Source organism: Pogoniulus pusillus, chromosome 41 (genome assembly GCF_015220805.1).
Source record: "Pogoniulus pusillus isolate bPogPus1 chromosome 41, bPogPus1.pri, whole genome shotgun sequence".
NCBI classification, from domain to species: domain Eukaryota; kingdom Metazoa; phylum Chordata; class Aves; order Piciformes; family Lybiidae; genus Pogoniulus; species Pogoniulus pusillus.
Window position 1 is genome coordinate 4,685,330 of NC_087304.1, and position 19,321 is coordinate 4,704,650.

The window sequence follows — 19,321 nt, forward strand, 5'->3', positions numbered from 1 at the left end:
CCTCCCTGCAGGCAGCTGCAGGCAGCAATCAGCTCTGCCCTCAGCCTCCTCTGCTGCAGGCTGCACCCCCCCAGCTCCCTCAGCCTCTCCTCACAGGGCTCTGCTCCAGGCCCCTCCCCAGCCTTGCTGCCCTTCTCCAAACACCTTCCAGCACCTCAGCAGCTCTCTGCAATGGAGGAGCCCAGAACTGGACACAGCACTCCAGGGGTGGCCTGAGCAGTGCTGAGCACAGGGGCACAAGAACCTCCCTTGTCCTGCTGCCCACACTGCTCCTGAGCCAGCCCAGGATGCCATTGGCTCTGCTGCCCACCTGGGCACTGCTGCCTCCTCTGCAGCTCCTCTCTCCCACCACCCCCAGCTCCCTCTCTGCCTGCCTGCTCTCAGCCACTCTGGCCCCAGCCTGCAGTGCTGCTTGGGGTTGTTGTGGCCAAAGTGCAGAACCTGCCCTTGGCCTTGTTCAGTCTCACCCCCTTGGCCTCTGCCCACCCATGCAGCCTGGCCAGGTCCCTCTGCAGAGCTCTGCTACCCTCCAGCAGCTCCACAGCTGCTCCTAGCTTGGTGCCATCTGCAAACTTACTGATGGAGGGAGGGACTTTGGAGGCTGTGAGGGAGTGGCAGGAGTGGGGGGAATGGAGCAAAGGTGGAGGTGGGGAGAGTGAGGCTGGAGGTGAGGAGGAAGTTGTTGAGCAGGAGAGTGGTGAGAGCCTGGCAGGGGCTGCCCAGGGAGGTGGTTGAGGCCCCATGGCTGGAGGTGTTTGAGGCCAGGCTGGCTGAGGCTGTGTGCAGCCTGCTCTAGGGTAGGGTGTCCCTGGGCATGGCAGGGGTTGGCACTGCCTGCTCCTTGTGGTCCCTTCCAACCCTGCCTGATTCTGTGATTCTATGAAGCTCTTTGGCTTTGCTTGGGCTGCAAGCACAGGAAATGCAACCTCTGCCCTCCAAGCTTGCAGCCTAAAGAAGCAAGGCAGGTAAAGAGCAGTAATTACTCCACCTTATTGGCAGGGAAATGAGATGTGGGAAGAGTCAATGACCAGCCCAAGGTCACCACATGAGCCTCTAGCAAAGGTGCAGGTCTCAGTCTGAGTGTCTCAAGCCTCAGCCAGATGCTTGAGCCATCCCTCCAGTGGCTTCTTAGGTAACCTGTCATTATTTCTGGGAGGGAAATGATGCAACTCCCCCAGCAGCAGCCAGCAGTGTGTAATTCAGCCTGTCTGAAAGGGAATGTGAAACAGCAGCCTGGGAAAAAATTAGCCCTCCTGCCACCCAGTCTGGCAGCCCTGTCAAAACGTCTCAGGTTTTTATCTCCTCTTCCTCTGGAGGGCTTTTAATTTCCCTCTCTGTTCTGAGGATCCTGCACTCCCCTCCAAAACCTTCACAGCAGCCTCCAGGGCCTTGTGGGGGATGAATTCTGCAGCTGAGAGAGGGGAAGAGTTTGGAGCCCAGAGCTTCAGATGCAGCTGCCTCAGCCAGAGCTGTCACCGGTGCAGGAGGGGTCCTGGCAGCTCCTCTGACAAGCAGCAGGAGCTGAAGCTCTGCAGGGGGATGTGGGGAGCAGCCTCTGTGGGGGCACCAAGCAGGCTGTCTGTGGGTGGCACAGATGTGAGGTGGTACAGATGTGGGTGTCACAGATGTGTGGGTGACACAGATATGTGGTGGCACAGATGTGTGGGTGGCTGAGATATGGGGTGCTACAGATGTGTGGGTGACACAAGTGTGTGGGTGGCACAGATGTGTGGGTGGCACAGATGTGTGAGTGGCACAGATGTGTGGGTGGCTCAGATATGGGGTGGCACAAATGTGTGGGTGGCACACGTGTGGGTGGCACAGATATGTGGTGGCACGGATGTGTGGGTGGCTGAGATATGGGGTGCCACAGATGTGTGGGTGACACAAGTGTGTGGGTGGCACAGATATGTGGTGGCACAGATGTGTGTGGTGGCACAGATTGGCACAGATGTGGGGTGCCACAGATGTGGGGTGGCACAGATGTGTGTGGTGGCACGGATGTGGGTGGCACAGATGTGTGGTGGCACAGATGTGTGGGTGTCACACGTGTGCAGGTGGCACAGATGTGGGTGGCACAGATGTGGGTGGCACAGATGTGGGGTGGCACAGACACGTGGGTGTCACAGATGTGTGGGTGCCACAGGTGATTGGGTGGCACAGGTGTGTGGGGTGGCACAGATATGGGTGGCACAGACGTGGGTGGCACAGATGTGGGGTGTCACAGATGTATGGGTGTCCCAGGTGACTGGGTGTCCCAGGTGATTGGGTGCCACAGGTGATTGGGTGTCACAGGTGTGGGTGCCACAGAGTGGCAGCTCTGGTGCCTCGGTCACAGTGGCCGTGGCAGCAGGAGCTGCAGCTGCCTGCTCCTTTGGCTGATGCCCACAGTGCCCTGGCGTGGGGCACACATTGCTCCGGCGGTGGGGTCAGTAAGAGGAGCTGGCTGCAGGGAGGGCTTGGACTCGATGACCTTTGGAGGTCCCTTCCAGCCCATTCCACGATGGACATCAGGGGCAAAAAGAGTTCTCTGCTCCGAGGGGGGTGGAACACTGCAACAGGCTGCCCAGGGAGGTGGTGGAGATGCCATCCCTGGAGACCTTCAAGGTGAGGCTTGCTGGGGCTCTGAGCAGCCTGCTCTGGTTGCAGCTGTCCCTGCAGGGGGTGGGTTGAGCAAGGTGACCTTTAAAGGTCCTTTCCAAGCCAGTGCCTGCTGATTGTACCAGGCAGGAGAAGCAGCGTGACAAAGGGCTCGGCGCAGCTCACCTCAGCATTCTGCCCCTCCCAGGGTGAAGAGAGGCTTTAGGCTGGACTTGATGATCTGTGAGGTCTCTTCCAACCCTGATGATACTGTGATACTGTGATACAGCCACAACCCAGCAGCGTGGCCACCCCCACCCCCTCCTCCCTTTGGCTTCCCGACCCAAATCTTCCATCCACAGCTGGGCTGGGAGCGAAGGATTGAGGCTGCCCTCGTGGCCCTGCGAGCAGAGGCTGCTGTGGCTCTGCCCCTCGTGTTCTTTACTCTCTCATCACTAAGCAATTGCTTTATTCGTGGAGAAACCACTTCCATCAGCTGCATTTCCACCCTCTGATGTCTCTGACACTCGTGTCTGTGTCCTCCCCTTCACCCCTCAGGAACTGGGGGGGCTGGCTCTGAGGTCAATTTGGGACCTCAAAAGCCTGCTTGGTGTTCTGGTGTGTCCCATAGGTGCTCTGTGGAGGGGAAATTAACAGGGAGCTTTGGTTAATAGATACTTCAGATGAAAGTGGGAGTGCATCTGGTCACCATAGCAACGTGAAAGAGGCAGCCGGGAGAGGAAATGTCAGCCTGTGTCTGTGTGTCTGTCTGTGTGTCTGTGTGCCTTGACCTACAGCAAGGGCAGCCTAAGGGCTGTGGATTTCACACGGGGATGCTCACAAGTGGGGGGCACAGGGACACAGAGAGGGGCACAGCCCCACGTGCAGGCAGCCTGCTCACACCTCCAGCTGCCAGATGTTTGCTCACAGTGAGCTGGGGCATGCAGACACACGCAGGAGGGCTGAGATGTCCATCTCTGGGGGAGCTGGGGGGGTGCAGCCTGGAGAAGAGAAGGCTCAGAGGTGACCAGAGAGGACACAGCAAGACCCCCACAGCTGTGTGCAGAGAGGACACTGCAAGACCCCCACAGCTGTGTGCAGAGAGGACACTGCAAGACCCCCACAGCTGTGTGCAGAGAGGACACTGCAAGACCCCCACAGCTGTGTGCAGAGAGGACACTGCAAGACCCCCACAGCTGTGTGCAAAGGACACAGCAAAGCCCCCACAGCTGTGTGCAGAGAGGACACAGCAAAACCCCCACAGCTGTGTGCAGAGGGGACACACAGGCAGGCTGTGGAGCACAGAAGCACAGAACATGCTCCTGCCCCAGCACATCCCTTCCACTGCTTTGCTTCCAAGCCATCCAAGTCCCCAAGCTCACCACACAGACACAGAGGTGACACTCAAGAGGCACAGGCAGACCTTGGGTGGGAATCCTGCCATGGTCACTTTGGCTCTGGGCTCTCCAGGAGCACCTAGCACCTGCTGCTGCTGTTGGCTCCAAGAGCTGCTGAAGGCACAGGGAGGCCCACGCTGCCTGTTATGCAAAAGCAGTTTCTTAGCAACAAAAATTATATTCTCTGTGAAGGCAACAGGCATTAGCAGGATAATCCTAGGTAATACCAGACAGGACCTAAATGGGTGGCTGGCTGGGACTGAGTAATAGCAATAATAATAATAATGACAGACAGAATAATTATGATGGAAATAATGAAGCTAATCTTATTTCTCTGGGGGGGGAAGGGGAGGGAAAGAGGAGGAGGGGGGGGAAAAAAAAAAGCTATAACTACAAAACAACAATAGAAACCCTCTGCCTGCTCCCCACATAAAGATTAGAGCTGCTTAAATTTGACTTCTGCCCTAAAAATAGGTTCTGGTAACTAAAGCTTTGCTCATCTAAGCCAGACTATTTATTGCATTATCATTCAAGGCACACAGAGTGTCCTGTGGTGGGGAGCAAAGGGAAGGAGTTTGTAGTTTGCTGTCACAGAGGAAATGTTGCTGCCTCCAGACTGTCCTAGCCAAAGCAGAGAAGTTGGGCTTTAAACCAGAGAGCTAAATGAAAGCCACCTCAGGCTGGTGCTGTGTAGGGCTGTAGGGTGAAGTGTGATTGCTTTGAGGTGTCACAGGAATGGTCTGGAGCAGGGGATTGAGTCCAGCAGCAGTAAGTCTGCAGATGGCACCAAGCTAGGAGCAGCTGTGGAGCTGCTGGAGGGTAGGAGAGCCCTGCAGAGGGACCTGGGCAGGCTGCATGGGTGGGCAGAGGCCAAGGGGATGAGACTGAACAAGGCCAAGGGCAGGGTTCTGCACTTCGGCCACAACAACCCCAAGCAGCACTGCAGGCTGGGGCCAGAGTGGCTGAGAGCAGGCAGGCAGAGAGGGCCCTGGGGGTGGTGGGAGAGAGGAGCTGCAGAGGAGGCAGCAGTGCCCAGGTGGGCAGCAGAGCCAATGGCATCCTGGGCTGGCTCAGGAGCAGTGTGGGCAGCAGGACAAAGGAGGTTCTTGTGCCCCTGTGCTCAGCACTGCTCAGGCCACCCCTGGAGTGCTGTGTCCAGTTGTGGGCTCCTGAATTGCAGAGAGCTGTTGAGGTGCTGGAAGGTGTTGAGAGAAGGGCAGCAAGGCTGGGGAGGGGCCTGGAGCACAGCCCTGTGAGGAGAGGCTGAGGGAGCTGGGGGGGTGCAGCCTGCAGCAGAGGAGGCTGAGGGCAGAGCTGATTGCTGCCTGCAGCTGCCTGCAGGGAGGCTGTAGCCAGGTAGGGTTGGGCTCTGCTGCCAGGCAGCCAGCAACAGAAGAAGGGGACCCAGGCTGAAGCTGTGGCAGGGCAGGTTGAGGCTGGATGTGAGGAGGAAGTTGCTGTCAGAGAGAGTGATTGGCACTGGAATGGGCTGCCCAGGGAGGTGGTGGAGTGGCTGTGGCTGGAGGTGTTGAAGCCAAGCCTGGTTGGGGCACTGAGTGCCATGGTCTGGTGCCTGGCCAGGGCTGGGTGCTAGGTTGGGCTGGCTGAGCTTGGAGCTCTCTTCCAACCTGGTTGATTCTATGAATCTATGACACTTGAGGCAGACCCCTTACTTCATCACTGCAGACCACCAGAGGGACCACCGGATAAAAAGAGAGAAGCGTGGAAGAGACACCTCCCATTCCTAAAACTGATAAGGAAACCCCAACCTGTTCTCAGCGTTAGCAATGAATCTGTGACAGAACAGGGTATGAAAAGAGAGCACTGACAACAAAAGGTGTGCGGTAGGGCAGGGCACAGCCTCCCTGTGCACCCAGGCTTGGTTCCTGCGGCTCTGTTAAAGCCTTACTGTGCACGGACGCAAGGTTATGGCTGCGATTCAGGACAAGGGCAAAGGGAGAGGGGCAGGAGATAAGCGCGGGGGCTGGAGCGAGAGGGCAGGAGCGGGAAGAGGAGCGGGGGAAGGCGAAGAGGAGCCGGGGAAGGCGAAGAGGAGCCGGGGAAGGCGAAGAGGAGGCGAGCCCTGCGCCCGCCACGGCCCCCCCGCAGCCCGAGCGCAGCGCCCGCTGGAAGCGCAGCCCGAGCGCAGCGCCCGCTGGAAGCGCAGCCCGAGCGCAGCGCCCGCTGGAAGCGCAGCCCGAGCGCAGCGCCCGCTGGAAGCGCAGCCCGAGCGCAGTCCGAGCACAGTCCAAGCGCAGCCCGAGCGCAGCGCCCGCTGGAAGCGCAGTCCGAGCGCAGCGCCCGCTGGAAGCGCAGTCCGAGCGCAGCGCCCGCTGGAAGCGCAGCCCGAGCGCAGTCCCCGCTGGAAGCGCAGCCCGAGCGCAGTCCCCGCTGGAAGCGCAGCCCGAGCGCAGTCCCCGCTGGAAGCGCAGCCCGAGCGCAGTCCGAGCGCAGTCCGAGCGCCGCCGCGGCCGGGCGGGAGCGGGGAGCGGCTCCGCGGCCCCCGGACAGCGCTTCCCAGCGTGCACCGCGCGGGCAGCGCCGCGGACCCCGTCCCCGCCTTCCCCCGCTGCCTGCCGGGATACTGAGTCCGCCCGGAGCAGCTCCCGCGGGGCCTCTAGGCCGCGGGACTACATTTCCCATCGTGCCCCTCCCGCCCCGCCCCCGGGCCCCGCCGGGCGCCATTTTGTTTCCCTTCACAACCTAAGATGGCGGCCGGGCGGAGAGACTGAAGGTTGCTGCGCTGAGGTGAGGGGCGTCTGGCCGAGCGCCCCCGGCCCCGCAGGGCTCTGCTCTCACGGCGGGCCGCTCTCGCCCATCCCCTGCCCCGAGCCGAGCTGGGGGCGCGGAGGAGCGGCCGGTCCATGGCCAGGAGGCGGCCGGTGCGGTCGCCGCGGCCCCCATCGCCATGGACCTGCGCACGGCTGTGTACAACGCGGCCCGCGATGGGAAGCTGAAGCTGCTGCAGAAGCTGCTGGGCAGCCGCAGCCGGGAGGAGCTGGAGGCGCTCACGGCAGGGCCCGGCGGAGGGGACGGCCCCGGGGGAGGGAGCACTCCGCTGCTGATCGCCGCCCGGCACGGGCACCTGGAGGTGGTAGAGTACCTGCTGGATCACTGCGGGGCACGCGTGGAGGAGGGCGGCTCGGTTAACTTCGACGGGGAGACCATCGAGGGGGCCCCGCCGCTCTGGGCGGCATCCGCGGCCGGGCACCTGGGGGTGGTGCGGAGCCTGCTCGATCACGGCGCGTCGGTGAACCAGACCACTCTGACCAACTCCACGCCGCTGCGGGCTGCCTGCTTCGACGGGCACCTGGAGATCGTGCGGTACTTAGTCGGCGAGCGCGGCGCTGACCTAGAAGTAGCCAACCGACACGGACACACTTGCTTGATGATTTCTTGCTACAAAGGGCACCGGGAGATTGCCCGCTACTTGCTAGAGAAAGGGGCTGATGTCAACCGCCGGAGCGTGAAGGGGAATACAGCCCTGCATGACTGCGCCGAGTCTGGCAGCCTGGAGATCCTGCAGCTCCTGCTCCGCTCCAAGGCCCGCATGGAGAAAGATGGCTATGGCATGACTCCTCTGCTAGCTGCCAGTGTCACCGGGCACACCAACATTGTAGAGTACCTCATCCAGGGAGGGCTGCAGCAGGAGGAGGAGGAGGTTGCAGGGAACCAAAACGGGACCTGTGCGTCAGGTGGGAGCCTGCAGAAGTGCTGCGGCGCCGGCAAGGAAGCTCCGCAGGGCTGCGAGGAGGGGTGTGAGAGATGTTGTGCCTCAGCTTCCAGTCAGGATGAGCAGCAGGTCCCTAACGTGTTCTGCACTCGAGAGGCTGCTGTGGAAGCCCTGGAATTGCTGGGTGCTACCTTTGTGGATAAGAAACGTGACCTTTTGGGAGCCCACAAGTACTGGCGAAGGGCGATGGAGCTTCGGTGCGAGGGTGGGCAGTACCTGCCTAAACCTGAGCCCCGGCAGCTGGTGTTAGCCTACGACTATTCCCGGGAAGTGAGCTCGCTGGAGGAGCTGGAAGCTTTGATCACGGATCCAGACGAGATGCGCATGCAGGCGCTGCTGATCCGAGAGCGCATCCTGGGGCCCTCCCACCCAGACACTTCCTACTACATCCGGTACCGAGGAGCTGTCTACGCTGACTCCGGCAACTTCGAGCGCTGCATTAACCTCTGGAAGTATGCTCTGGACATGCAGCAAGGCAACCTGGAGCCTCTCAGCCCCATGACTGCCAGCAGTTTCCTTTCTTTTGCTGAGCTGTTCTCTTACGTGCTTCAGGACCGCTCCAAAGGCACTTTAGCTACTCACTTGGGCTTCTCTGACCTCATGGGAGTCCTCAGCAAAGGGGTCCGGGAGGTGGAGAGGGCTCTCATGCACGGTAAGGACCCTGTAGTTGACTCAGCACAGTTCACCAAGACCTTGGCCATTATCCTCCACCTGGTCTTCTTGCTGGAGAAGGTGGAGTGCAGCCCGGAGCAGGAGCACCAGAAGCGCCAGACCATCTACCGCCTGCTGAAGTGCAGCCCCCGGGCCAAGAACGGCTTCACTCCTTTGCATATGGCTGTGGACAAGGACACCACAACAGTTGGACGTTACCCCGTGGGCAAGTTCCCCTCCCTCCACGTGGTGAACTTGCTCCTGGAGTGTGGGGCCGACCCGGACAGCCGTGACTATGACAACAACACCCCGCTGCACGTGGCCGCCCGCAACAACTGCCCGCTGATCATGAGCGCCCTGATGGAGGCTGGAGCTCACATGGATGCCACCAACGCCTTCAAGCAGACTGCTTACGAGCTGCTGGATGAGAAGCTGCTCACCAAGAGCATGATGCAGCCCTTCAATTACATCACCCTCCAGTGCCTTGCTGCCCGCGCCCTGGACAAGCACAAGATTCCCTACAAAGGTTTCATCCCCGAGGAGCTGGAAGCCTTCATTGAACTGCACTAGGGCGGGAGAGCTGAAGTCCCCAACCTTCCCTCTCACCTCTTTCACCCCACAGAGGTAGTGCAGCCTGAGGCCTAGGGCCAGCCCTGCCTGGGTGCTGAAGGCCATCGCTGTGCTGAGATGGGCTGCGAGCTTTGTCCTCTTCCGTCAAGCTGGCGTGCACAGGGGTAGGGGAGGAGGAGAAGGCGGCTCCAGAGCTCACGGCTGTCCCTCATTGTTGTCATCTTCAGGTACCAGGAATCTCCAGGGCACTGTATCCAGAGAAGGCCACAGCCCCCTGCCCTTTCCCATGCCAGCCATCTTGTCCTGAGGAGGAAGGAAAATGGAGACTCCCTGGGACCTGCTGCCTCTGCTGTTAGTGCTGGATTAACTCAGCGTTCCGCTTCGGAGCAGCTACACATCACACACCTGCTCTAGCCCTTCCATCCCTAGCACTGAGCAGATAGGAATGCAAGTGAGGAGTAAAATCCTTTTCCAACTCATTCTTTTCCCCCTCCCTTCTCAGACTTAGTGCAGTCTAACAGCCAAGAGGCTTGTGCTCTGCTGAGGTAGTTGCCTTGCATGGCAGTAGGGCTGGGTGTGCTGAGGATGGGTTTTTTGTCTTCTCCCTTGGTTGGCCAAGTAGCCAGTGGTGGTAACAAGCTGAGATGTCAATGATGGTGCATAAAGCTGGGTTATTTTTTCTCTTTTAGAGCCAGGCCCTATCTATGCTGCAAGACTTCTTCAATCCTGTAAGATGTAGTAAGGTCAGTTCTGGTTATGCAAGTTTCATTGAGAGATGCTTTTTATGAATGGGGAGGAAAATCTGCTACCTGAAGAACAAAATCCTGCTCTGGCCCTTGGGCCCTTAGCTTGCCCCTTCCTCACATCAAGGTCCTTTAGCTCCAGCAGGTCATCAGGGCTGGAGCTGTGCAGGGTGGATGTGGCTGGGTTTCAAAGCCAAGGCAGTGCACTGTGAACCTCTTGGAGGATGTACTCTTGCAAGCCCTCTAGGATGAGAGGTCCTCCTAGTGTGGGTGGTGCTTGGGGGGATGATTAAAGCAGGTGAGCCTGGTGGCAGGTTTGCATGAGGGTGGTCTGAAGGAAGGAGCAAGAAAGAAGCGAAAGTTGAAGGTGCCTTCTTCTGAGGTTTGTCAGTGTCAGCTGCTTGGGCTCAGATCATGATCCCATTCTGAAGAGCTACACAGAGTGGGTTGTGTTAGCATCTGGTTTTGGCTTTTAATTCTCTTTCCAACTTCCTTGAGGATGGTGCTACTTGAAAGATCAGATTTGAAATCTCCTTTGGATTCCATTTGGGGCAAGCTCCTTTCTTAATGAGGATCTGCACACAACTTGTTCAGTCCTTAGTCTCAGGGTAGGTATTTCCCTCCTGGGTGGCAGGTGGGCAGTGTTGGTAAACACGACGCTGTTCCAGCAGTTTATCTTCTTGCAGGGGGAGTGACTTTGGCAGCCTGTGGCTCATTTCTTGGCCCTGAACAGAATGCAAAGCACAGTTTGGAGGTGGGGAGGGTGGGGAGGAGAGTGTGAAGCAGCTGCCTGTGAGCTTTGGGAAAGGTCAAGACTGGGGAGAGCAGAACCCTGACAACCAACCATGCACTATTTTGCTACTGAAGCTTCTCTACTTGTATTTATAGCCAGCACCTCCATATGCCTCAATAACCCAATGCTCTCTGCCCCCTCAAGGTATTGTAGATCCTGCCATGACATTTTTGCAGTGTTAACTATATCTAAAGCAAGGAGATTTAACTTTCTCTTGAGCTTGTAAAGTGCAGTTAGTTTAGCTACATTCTTTTGGGTTGTTTTTTTTTTCCAGTTTTATTTTCTTTTCCCTTTGTTTTGGCTGAAACCTGAACTAAACTGCAGGAATGGAATTTGTTAATTTGTGAGCTGAGAAGCATTCTTAACTTTAAATAATAAAAGAGAGACACACACACACACAAAAGTGGCTGCTAGAATGCAAATGCCTTGAACTTCTTGCTGGTAAACTTCTGTTTTCAGCTGGTTTCTTAACCTTGGGACACTGGTGGGTGTGGAAATCCCAAGGGGGTAAAGGTAACAGATGGAATGGTTGAGTTGCATCTGAGTTTATGCCTGGGAAAAGCTGATCTGTGCTGGAAGTGCAAACATTTTCACCTGACAAAAGGGTAACGCTGCCGTGGAAGTGACACCTCCTTGTCTGCTTTGTCTTATCTTTTGAGGGAAGTGGAGCAGTGTGCAAGGATGCTGCTCTGCTGCCTCTGCCTTGCTTTCTGCTGGGGCTGTGGGCACAGCAAGCAGTAGAGGGATGCAGTGTGGCTTTCAGCACTTCATGTCCAGTCCAAGAAGGACAGCGAGGGGCTGCAGCAGGTCCAGAGAAGGGCAATGAAGCTGCTGAAGGGTCTGGAGGACAGGGTTGGTGAGGAGCAGCTGAGGGTGTTCAGCTTGGAGCAGAGGAGGCTCCCAGGTGATCTTCTTGTGGCCTTCCAGCATCTGAAGGGGGCTACAAAAGAGCTGGAGAGGGTTTTTTTTGGCATAGCAGGGAGTGGCAGGAGTGGGGGGAATGGAGCAAAGGTGGAGGTGGGGAGAGTGAGGCTGGAGGTGAGGAGGAAGTTGTTGAGCAGGAGAGTGGTGAGAGCCTGGCAGGGGTTGCCCAGGGAGGTGGTTGAGGCCCCATGGCTGGAGGTGTTTGAGGCCAGGCTGGCTGAGGCTGTGTGCAGCCTGCTCTAGGGTAGGGTGTCCCTGGGCATGGCAGGGGGTTGGAACTGCCTGCTCCTTGTGGTCCTTTCCAACCCTGCCTGATTCTGTCATTCTGTGATAAGTTGCTCCCAGTAACTTTGAAGCCTCACAGCCCTCCATGTATAGGAAGCTTAGAGCAACCCCCAACCCTGCCATGTTCTACTCTGCTGTCATATCTTCCATCTCTTTTGATCCAGGCAGGCCTGAGGTGGCTGTGTTAAGGTTGTTTACAAGCTGGAGCAGTCTCTAGACTGGTTATAGAAGGGCTGTATTTATAGACAGGAGCAGAGCTGGGGAATGAGCAGTGTGGATGTTCTCTCCTGATGGAAGGGACTGCCCTGGTGGGTGCACAGCAACGAGCACAGCCTGCCAGGAGCTGCAGTCCCAACACCTGTTCCAACAAAGGTGACGTAGAGGAGAGAAAATAGGGAAGGAGAAGGAATCCAAGCACTTGGAGGCTTCCAGCAGGCTCTATAAAGAGTGGCTGAGTTCATCCATTGTCAGGGGGTCTTTCAAAGCTGAATTCTTTCAAAGCTGGGAGCCAGCAGCTGATGACAGCTTTTAAATAGCAGCAGTGCTTTGATGTGGTTCTTGTTCTGCTCTGGACAAGAGAGGGCTTTGATTTGGCCAAGCCTGGTGTTTCCTCCTGGACTTCCCTTAGCTGAGCTGGGCCTCCTTGAGGTGAGGAAGAGGGAGGCAGAGACACTTTAGGACAGATCCCTGGGAAGAGACCTGTGGCCCAGCACCCACCTTGCTGCAGGGGCTTTTGTGCTCTAACTGCCTCCGTCACAAAGGCTGGGGCTGAGATGGTTTGGCTGTGCTGATGTAGGGCACGAGGTCACAGCTACCTGGGAGGGAGGATTTTGATCAGGCTGCAGGTGATGAAGCAGCTGCAGAGGCAGTGTTGGGGGACACTAAATGAAGGCAGTTTCATTTCCATTAGACACCAGCCAGGCAATGCCAGTGGTTATGGCTGCACTGCTGCCCTCACAGCCACTGTGGTTTAGGATCTGCCAGTGGGGGAGTGGAGGGGAGTGTGGTGCAGTCCACTTGCTAGAGGGCAGGGATCCATCCAGAGGGAGGCTGCAGGACTCTGCCCAGGCCAAGCTCATCACATTCACCAAGGCCAAGTGTGAGGTCCTGCAGCTGGGTGGGTGCAATCCCAAGCACAGCTCCAGGCTGGGTGGGGAATGGCTGAGAGCAGCCCTGAGGAACAGGACCTGGGGGTGTGGGGTGAGGAAAAGCTCCACAGGAGCCTGCAGGGTGAGTGCAGCCCAGACACAACCCTGTGCTGGGCTGCAGCCAGAGCAGTGTGGGCACAGGGCAAGGGAGGGGATTCTGTCCCTTGGCTCTGCTCTCCTCACACCCCAACTGGGGTCCTGGGTGCAGTTCTGGAGCCTCCAACACAAGAGGGACATGGAAGCGTTGGAGCCAGTGCAGAGGAGGCCACCAAGATACTGAGAGGGCTGCAGCAGCTCTGCTCTGAGCACAGGCTGAGAGAGTTGGGGCTGTGCAGCCTGGAGAAGAGAAGGATTCCAGGAGAGCTTGGAGTGGCCTTGCAGGATCTGGAGGGGGCTCCAGTAGGGCTGGGGAGGGACTATTGACAAGGGCTTGGAATGAGAGGAAGAGGAGGAATGGGTTTGAAGTGGCAGAGGGGAGATTGAAAGTGGATGTTAGGAGGAAGTTGTTTGCAGTGAGGGTGGTGAGAGATTGGCACAGGTTGCCCAGGGAGGCTGTGCAGCACAGAATGTGGTTAGAGATCACATTCTGTGCTTCTGTGCTCCACAACCTCCCTGGAGGTGTTCAGGACGAGGTTGGATGAGGCCTCAAGTGACCTGTTCTAGTGGGAGGTGTCCCTGCCTATGGCAGAGGGTTGGAACTGGCTGAGCTTTGAGCTCCCTTCCGACCCAAACCATTCTATTCTGTGATCCCATAATTCAGCAACAGACACTTGCAGAAGTACCTGGCTTAGGGTCACCTCCCCCATAGCCGTCATACTGGCACCATAATAAGAACCTGGCAGCAGTCAGGCTCCTTCCTGGTGTGAGAAGAGTGAGCACTGCCCTGCAGCGTGCAGAGCCCTGGGACAGGGTGAGTTGAGCTCTCTGCTCTGCAGGGGGAGTTGACTTCAGAGCTGACTGCTCTGGGCTGTGCTCTGCAGAGGGAGCAATCCCTGTCTGGTGGCTTTGGACTGACCTCTGCTGACAGAGCAGGCAAATGGCCACGGCAGAAGCCAGCAGAGAACTGTGGAGTCTGGGACTTTGCTTCAGATGCCTTCCTTGTGTTAAAGGCTCAGGAGGTAGCTGCCTTATGTGTATATATATATATATAAAGACTGGATGAGGCACTTGGTGCCATGGTCTGGTTGATCGGACAGGGCTGGGTGTTAGTTTGGACTGGATGAGCTTGGAGGTCTTTTCCAACCTGCTTGATTCTGTGATATCCCTCACCCAGCTCCTGCAGAACACCTGCCCCATTCCTGGCTGTTCTCCACCCCTTCAGTGCTTCTGTTCTGCCCTTCTGCCCAACTCTTTCCTCAAAGGCCATGAGGTGAGCAGGTGGAGTGATGCCAGCAGGGCACATTTCTCTGGGCAGCAGCCCTGGGCCCACCTCATACCCTTGCCCAGCAGGTAAGATTGGAGGAGTGGACACTCAGCTTCTGCTTGCTCAGACTTCTCCACATTTCCTCTCTCATTCCACCTTCATGTAATCATATTTTAACCTAAGCACAGCTCTCCTGTCAGGGTTCTTGCTCAGCCTCCTGTCTGCTGGGAAATTCTCAGTTCTTGAGCCTCCTTAAATAGAGAGATGCTTCAAGCCATGCTCCAGGGGCACAGGGGAATTTTGTGTTCTGCTTCTCCCTCTGCAGTTTCAGAGGGGAACTGGGAGAAGTGATCTCTTGATGCCTCAGCCCAGAGGCCTGCTGTCTCTCAGAGGTCTCTGGAGCTGGTTTCCTGAACCATCCAGGAGGTCTGGGAAAGGCAGCACTGCAGCAGACCCAGAGCCAACATTTGCGGGGAGGGCTGGGAGGATATGCTGCAGCCCCAAGCAGAGGGGGTTGCTGGAAGGAAAGGGTGAGACCTTGTGGTGCTTAGCACCTTGATGAGTGCCACAGCAGCTCCCCAAAGCATCCCCTGAAGATCATCCCTCAAACAACTTGGTCAGCAGAAGATTGTGAAGCTCATCCACACTGTGCCAGCTCCTGGCCCTCTCCACCCTAGAGGCACAGACCTGCAGAACACTTTTCTAGATAATCCCTGACTGCCTCTTTGCTCATTCTACAGGAAAGGAGCAATAAAACCCACAAATAAATTAATTAGGGTTTATTTATAAAGCCTTCCAGTAGCCTCAGAAAATCAGGATGAGATTCTTCTCAGTTGAAAATAAGCACAGGGAAGACAAGGCTCAGGAAACTCTCTTGTCCAACACTCCAAAAGGTCCTTCCCTGCTGTGCTCCAAGAAAAGGAGATAAGAACAGTCCCAGCCCCAGCAGAATCACCATGATCTAGGGTTAGAAATGAGATGTGAGCTACTGTCTCTGCTTGTTCTGCCTGCTCTCCTCCTCACTGGCCTGTGGCCCTGGTGTGACAGTTTCTACCTGCATCGTGTTGTGGTTCCCGATCTGGATCATTCGAGCGTGTTGAATGATGATGCCTCCAGGACCTGGCATCATGCTGTAGTGGCCCGAGGGGAGCTGAAGTGCTTGGAAAGGAGGAGGTTCCAGCTGAGCAGGTGTGGGGTGACCATCAAGGGGAGGTGGGTAGGTAGTAGGAGGGACAGTCGAAGTAGGGGGACACCACTCTTGGGGTGGTGGCTGCAGCAGCTGCGGCTGTGTTGCTGACAGAGGCTGCTGGGGATGGCCAAGGCTCAGAGAAGCTAAGCTCTGCTGTGCTTGGTACTGGTCCTGGTGGAGCTGCAGTTTCCTTCTCTGCATCTGGTCCCACATGGCTTTCCTCTCCTTGATCCTGCTGGATTTAAAGGTCGTCTGCACTCTACTGGAGAACATAGGAGAGTTCTCATCCAAGGGGACCAGCCCACCAAGCACGCTGGGAATCTGACTCCGCTTCAGGGGGTTCTCCTTGGGCACAAAAGGGATGACCGAGTGGTGCTTGGATGGATTCTGGATGGACTCCATCAGAGCAGTGTCTGTCTGAAACATACACAGGTTGCAGGCGAAGTTCTTGGTCAGCAGGAGGATCATGAAAGCAGAGTTTTCCATAGCATCCTGGAAGCAAGCCAGGTGGCTGCAGCCAGCAATGGAGAAGTCCTCACAGAGAGTGGCACCATTGGGGACCCCCATGCTCTCCAGCAGGTTCTTGACCCGATGGGCAACAATCTCATCCTCGCCAGCATGCAGCACCACAAAGGTGAAAAACTTTCTCTCTCCACCATCAAGTTGAGCTGTGGGCACTGGTTCTGTGGTTTTGGGAGGAGGAGACCAGGCTGGAGAAGGTGTCAAGGGGAAAGGAGAGGGATGTGATAAGTTGGAAGGAGGTCCCTGAAGAGGAGGAAGGGTTGAGGAAAAGGAATAGGTAGGAGGAGGAAAGGAATGGGTCGAAGTGGAAGCAGATGCAGAGTTAGAAGGAATGCTTGCTGGGACATAGGAGTTCTTCATGGACACATGGGCAGGAGCAGTGTCTGCTGCAGGTCTTGAGTTGGGAAGCCCTGTGGACAATTGCTTTTCCTCTTCCTTTTTGCTTGTCTGTTGTTCTGGTGCAGGAGGTTCTGCTGCCATTGTGCTGGAAACATCACTGCTTTCCACAGGTTGGTTGGCAGGACCCCTGGGCAGCAGCCTCTCGGGAGTGGGGAGAGCTGAGTCACATGGACCAACCTTCTCTGGCTGGGAGCCTTGGGCATCTGCATCCTGCTCAGGATGAGAACTGGTGCTGGCCCAGCTTGTTTCCTGCAGGCCCTGGCTGTGTGTGTCCCCATCAGAGTGTCCAGCACCGCTGGTGCTCCCTTCACAGGTTTGCCCGGGCCTGGGGACACACTCACGGGAGGCAGGTGGGGTGTGAAAAGCAACTGTTGGTGAGGCACTGATCTCAAAGTGGCTGGGAAGAGAGGGACTTCCCAAGGAGCACAAGGTCTGTGGGCCTGAAGGGTCTGAGATGCCTCCAATCTGCACTGGAGAGCTTTTCACTGCACAGTTTGGGGTGGCTGTCTGGAGAAATCCTTCGTCCACATCAGATCTCAGTGTCTGAAATCTGTCACTTGGGCCCATGCTGAGAGCAGAGCTGTGCTTTTCCTGCTCCTTAGGTGGCAGGCTGTTGAGTGTGTGTCCCTGAGCTTCCTTGCTGCCATTGCAGGCTTGGAGGGCAGCCTGGCAAGCTTTGTCCATGGCTTCCTGACTGCAGAGCTTTTCTTCCACCAAGAGCAAGTAGATCTGTTTCAGAAGCTCCATGGCACCTGCGTCCAGCTGGGGAGGCTGCAAATCCTCCCTGTGCTCCTGCACTCCTGCAGCACCCAGTTTGGTCTGGTGGACGTACTGGGCTGCTTGGTTATCTCCCAAAGCATCCAAACAAATCCTTGCCTCCACTTCTTGCCCCAGAGTAAGCAGAACCATGGCTTGCAGTAATTTGCTGCTGGGCCCCGATCTCAAGTGCTTGAGTTTGTGTTTGAGGGTCAGGAGTTTCTCGTGTGGCATCTGGGAGAGGATACTGAAAACGTCCTCAAAGCTTGGCTGGAGCTTGGTGTTCTGTGCCATCTCCTCAGCTGGTGGCCCAGACAGTGGGCTGGAGCAGCACGGATGGAAAAAGCATATTAAGGACCTTGGAGGGCAGGTTGGTTCCCCTGTAGGGCTCTGTGCTGTGCTGCTCACGCTCCACGTACCGCACAGGCGAGGGCTCTGCACTGCTCAGGGGCTCGGCACCGAGCTGGGACCTCTCTGTCCTGAGGAACCTGTGAGAAGAACATGGGACAAGGTTCAGACATGGAGATGTGGGGAGCTTGGGGGGTGGTCTCTCAAGCCCTGCAGAGCTCCAGCCTCAAGGCTCTTGAGTCCTTCAGCATCTATGCAGTGCTCATTAGGTCTGCCAGAGGTCCACACTGTATTCCAGCTCAGTCAGTAACCAAAGCCAGGTTCTTTGCCTTCATTTCTCGTTAATTACAACTGCTTTAAGATAATTACTGAGCTAATAATATGTTTAGGTCAATCCAAATGTCCATCTCCTCCGGGCAGCAGGTTCCAGGGACCTCCAGACGATGGGCAGCCAGGGAACTAAGCAGCCCTTTCACTTCCCTCATGCCGGGAGAGTCAATAACCCACATCTCAGGCTGCCCAGGTGGGCATTGTCTGGACCCTGCCAAAGCCCTGCACTCACCAGAGGCCTCTGGCTGGAGTGGCAGCAGGACCTGCCCGGGGTGGAGGAGCAGGTGGCAGGCAGGTCACAGCTTGCAGGAGCTCACTGAGCCTGCTGGAGGAGCAGCCTCTATTTAAAGGGAGCACCCAAAGCGGCTGCCAACAGGGGAAAGTTTAGGATTTCAATTTCCCTTTTTTTTTCCCCTTTTTCTTCTTCTCATAAAAATCCTCCAATTGCTTAATGAGAGAGCTCGGGATGGAGCTGAGGAAGTTGTTGGCGCTTCCTGTGCAAAAAGCTCTGATTCGGTGAAACGAGGAGAGGGCAGGGGAGGGGAGAAGAGAGGAGGGGAGAAGAGAGGAGGGGAGAAGAGAGGAGGGGAGAAGAAAGGAGGAGGGGGCAGGGGATAGGAGAGAGGAGAGAGAAGAGAGGCGAGGCCAGGGGAGAGCCGCCCGGCGCTCAGACCTTTGGAACCGGCCGTGTCCGTCCTCCCGCTGACACCGCAGCGCTCCGCTCCGGGCCCCGCTCCCGCCGGCTCCCCGCCGGCTCCCGCAGCCCTTCGGCCTCCCCCCCGGGAGCCGCTGCTCCCTGCGCCCCGCTCCTCCGCCTGCCCTCGGCTGCAAGGGAGGGAAGGAAGGGCCCTGGCTACCTGCGGCCGGTGCTGCTCCGCGGGGCGGCTCGGCCCGGGGACAGGTGGCAGAGGGACGATCGGGACTGCGGTGGGCCCGGGGGGTTCGCCTGCCCCGCCGGAGCCTGCCGGCACACGAGGAAGCGGCGGGAGCCGGCAGCGCTGGGGCGGAGCGGAGCGGGGCACGGCCGGGGCGGAGCGGGGCACGGCCGGGGCTTGAGGTCGGTCCGGCCCGCGGCGGGGCCCGGATGTCTGCGGCAGGAGAGCCGCGGCCCCGGGGAGCTGCCGGTCCCTGCCCGTGGCACCGGCCCCTGCCCGTGGCACCGGCCCCTGCCCGAGGCACCGGCCCCCGCCGCGGTACGGGGTCGGGGCCAGCCGTGCGCTGCCCTGCAGGGACGGGGCCGGGCCGCGGCGTGAATGCGCTCAGGGACTCCTTTGGCGAGAGGCTGCTGGGCAGCGGCAGAGTCACTGGGGTGGGAAATGACCTCCAGGAGCATCGGGGCCAAGCTTCAACCTAACACCACCATGGCCACTAAACCATGTCTCCGAGTGCCCTCCCTTCAGCTAGTGGAAGGCAGCTCTGAGGTCCTCCTGGAGTCTTCTCCGGGCTCAACGCCCCCAGCTGCATCAGACCATCCTCATAGCCAAGGTGGTCCAGCCTTTGGGTCATCCTTGTGGTCTCCTTTGGCCTCAGCTCCAACATCTGATTGATACCCACCTGAACATGAGCCAGCAGTGTGCCCAGGTGGCCAAG

At 57.7% G+C, this 19,321-nt stretch overlaps 2 protein-coding genes across 2 annotated transcripts; one reads left to right on the plus strand and one right to left on the minus strand.

Annotated features, from left to right (window-relative positions):
* Window positions 1–6,679: 6,679 nt before the first annotated feature.
* FEM1A (fem-1 homolog A) lies at window positions 6,680–10,870 on the plus strand. The gene is made up of 2 exons (XM_064175334.1): window positions 6,680–8,985; window positions 9,159–10,870. The coding sequence occupies exon 1, from the start codon at window positions 6,886–6,888 to the stop codon at window positions 8,929–8,931; it is 2,046 nt and encodes a 681-aa protein (XP_064031404.1). The 5' UTR covers window positions 6,680–6,885; the 3' UTR covers window positions 8,932–8,985; window positions 9,159–10,870.
* Window positions 10,871–14,951: 4,081 nt separating this feature from the next.
* On the minus strand, window positions 14,952–19,237 carry TICAM1 (TIR domain containing adaptor molecule 1). The gene is made up of 3 exons (XM_064174868.1): window positions 19,201–19,237; window positions 18,589–19,035; window positions 14,952–16,086 (listed from the first exon to the last, which is right to left on the minus strand). The coding sequence occupies exons 1-3, from the start codon at window positions 19,235–19,237 to the stop codon at window positions 15,173–15,175; spliced, it is 1,398 nt and encodes a 465-aa protein (XP_064030938.1). The 3' UTR covers window positions 14,952–15,172.
* Window positions 19,238–19,321: the final 84 nt, after the last annotated feature.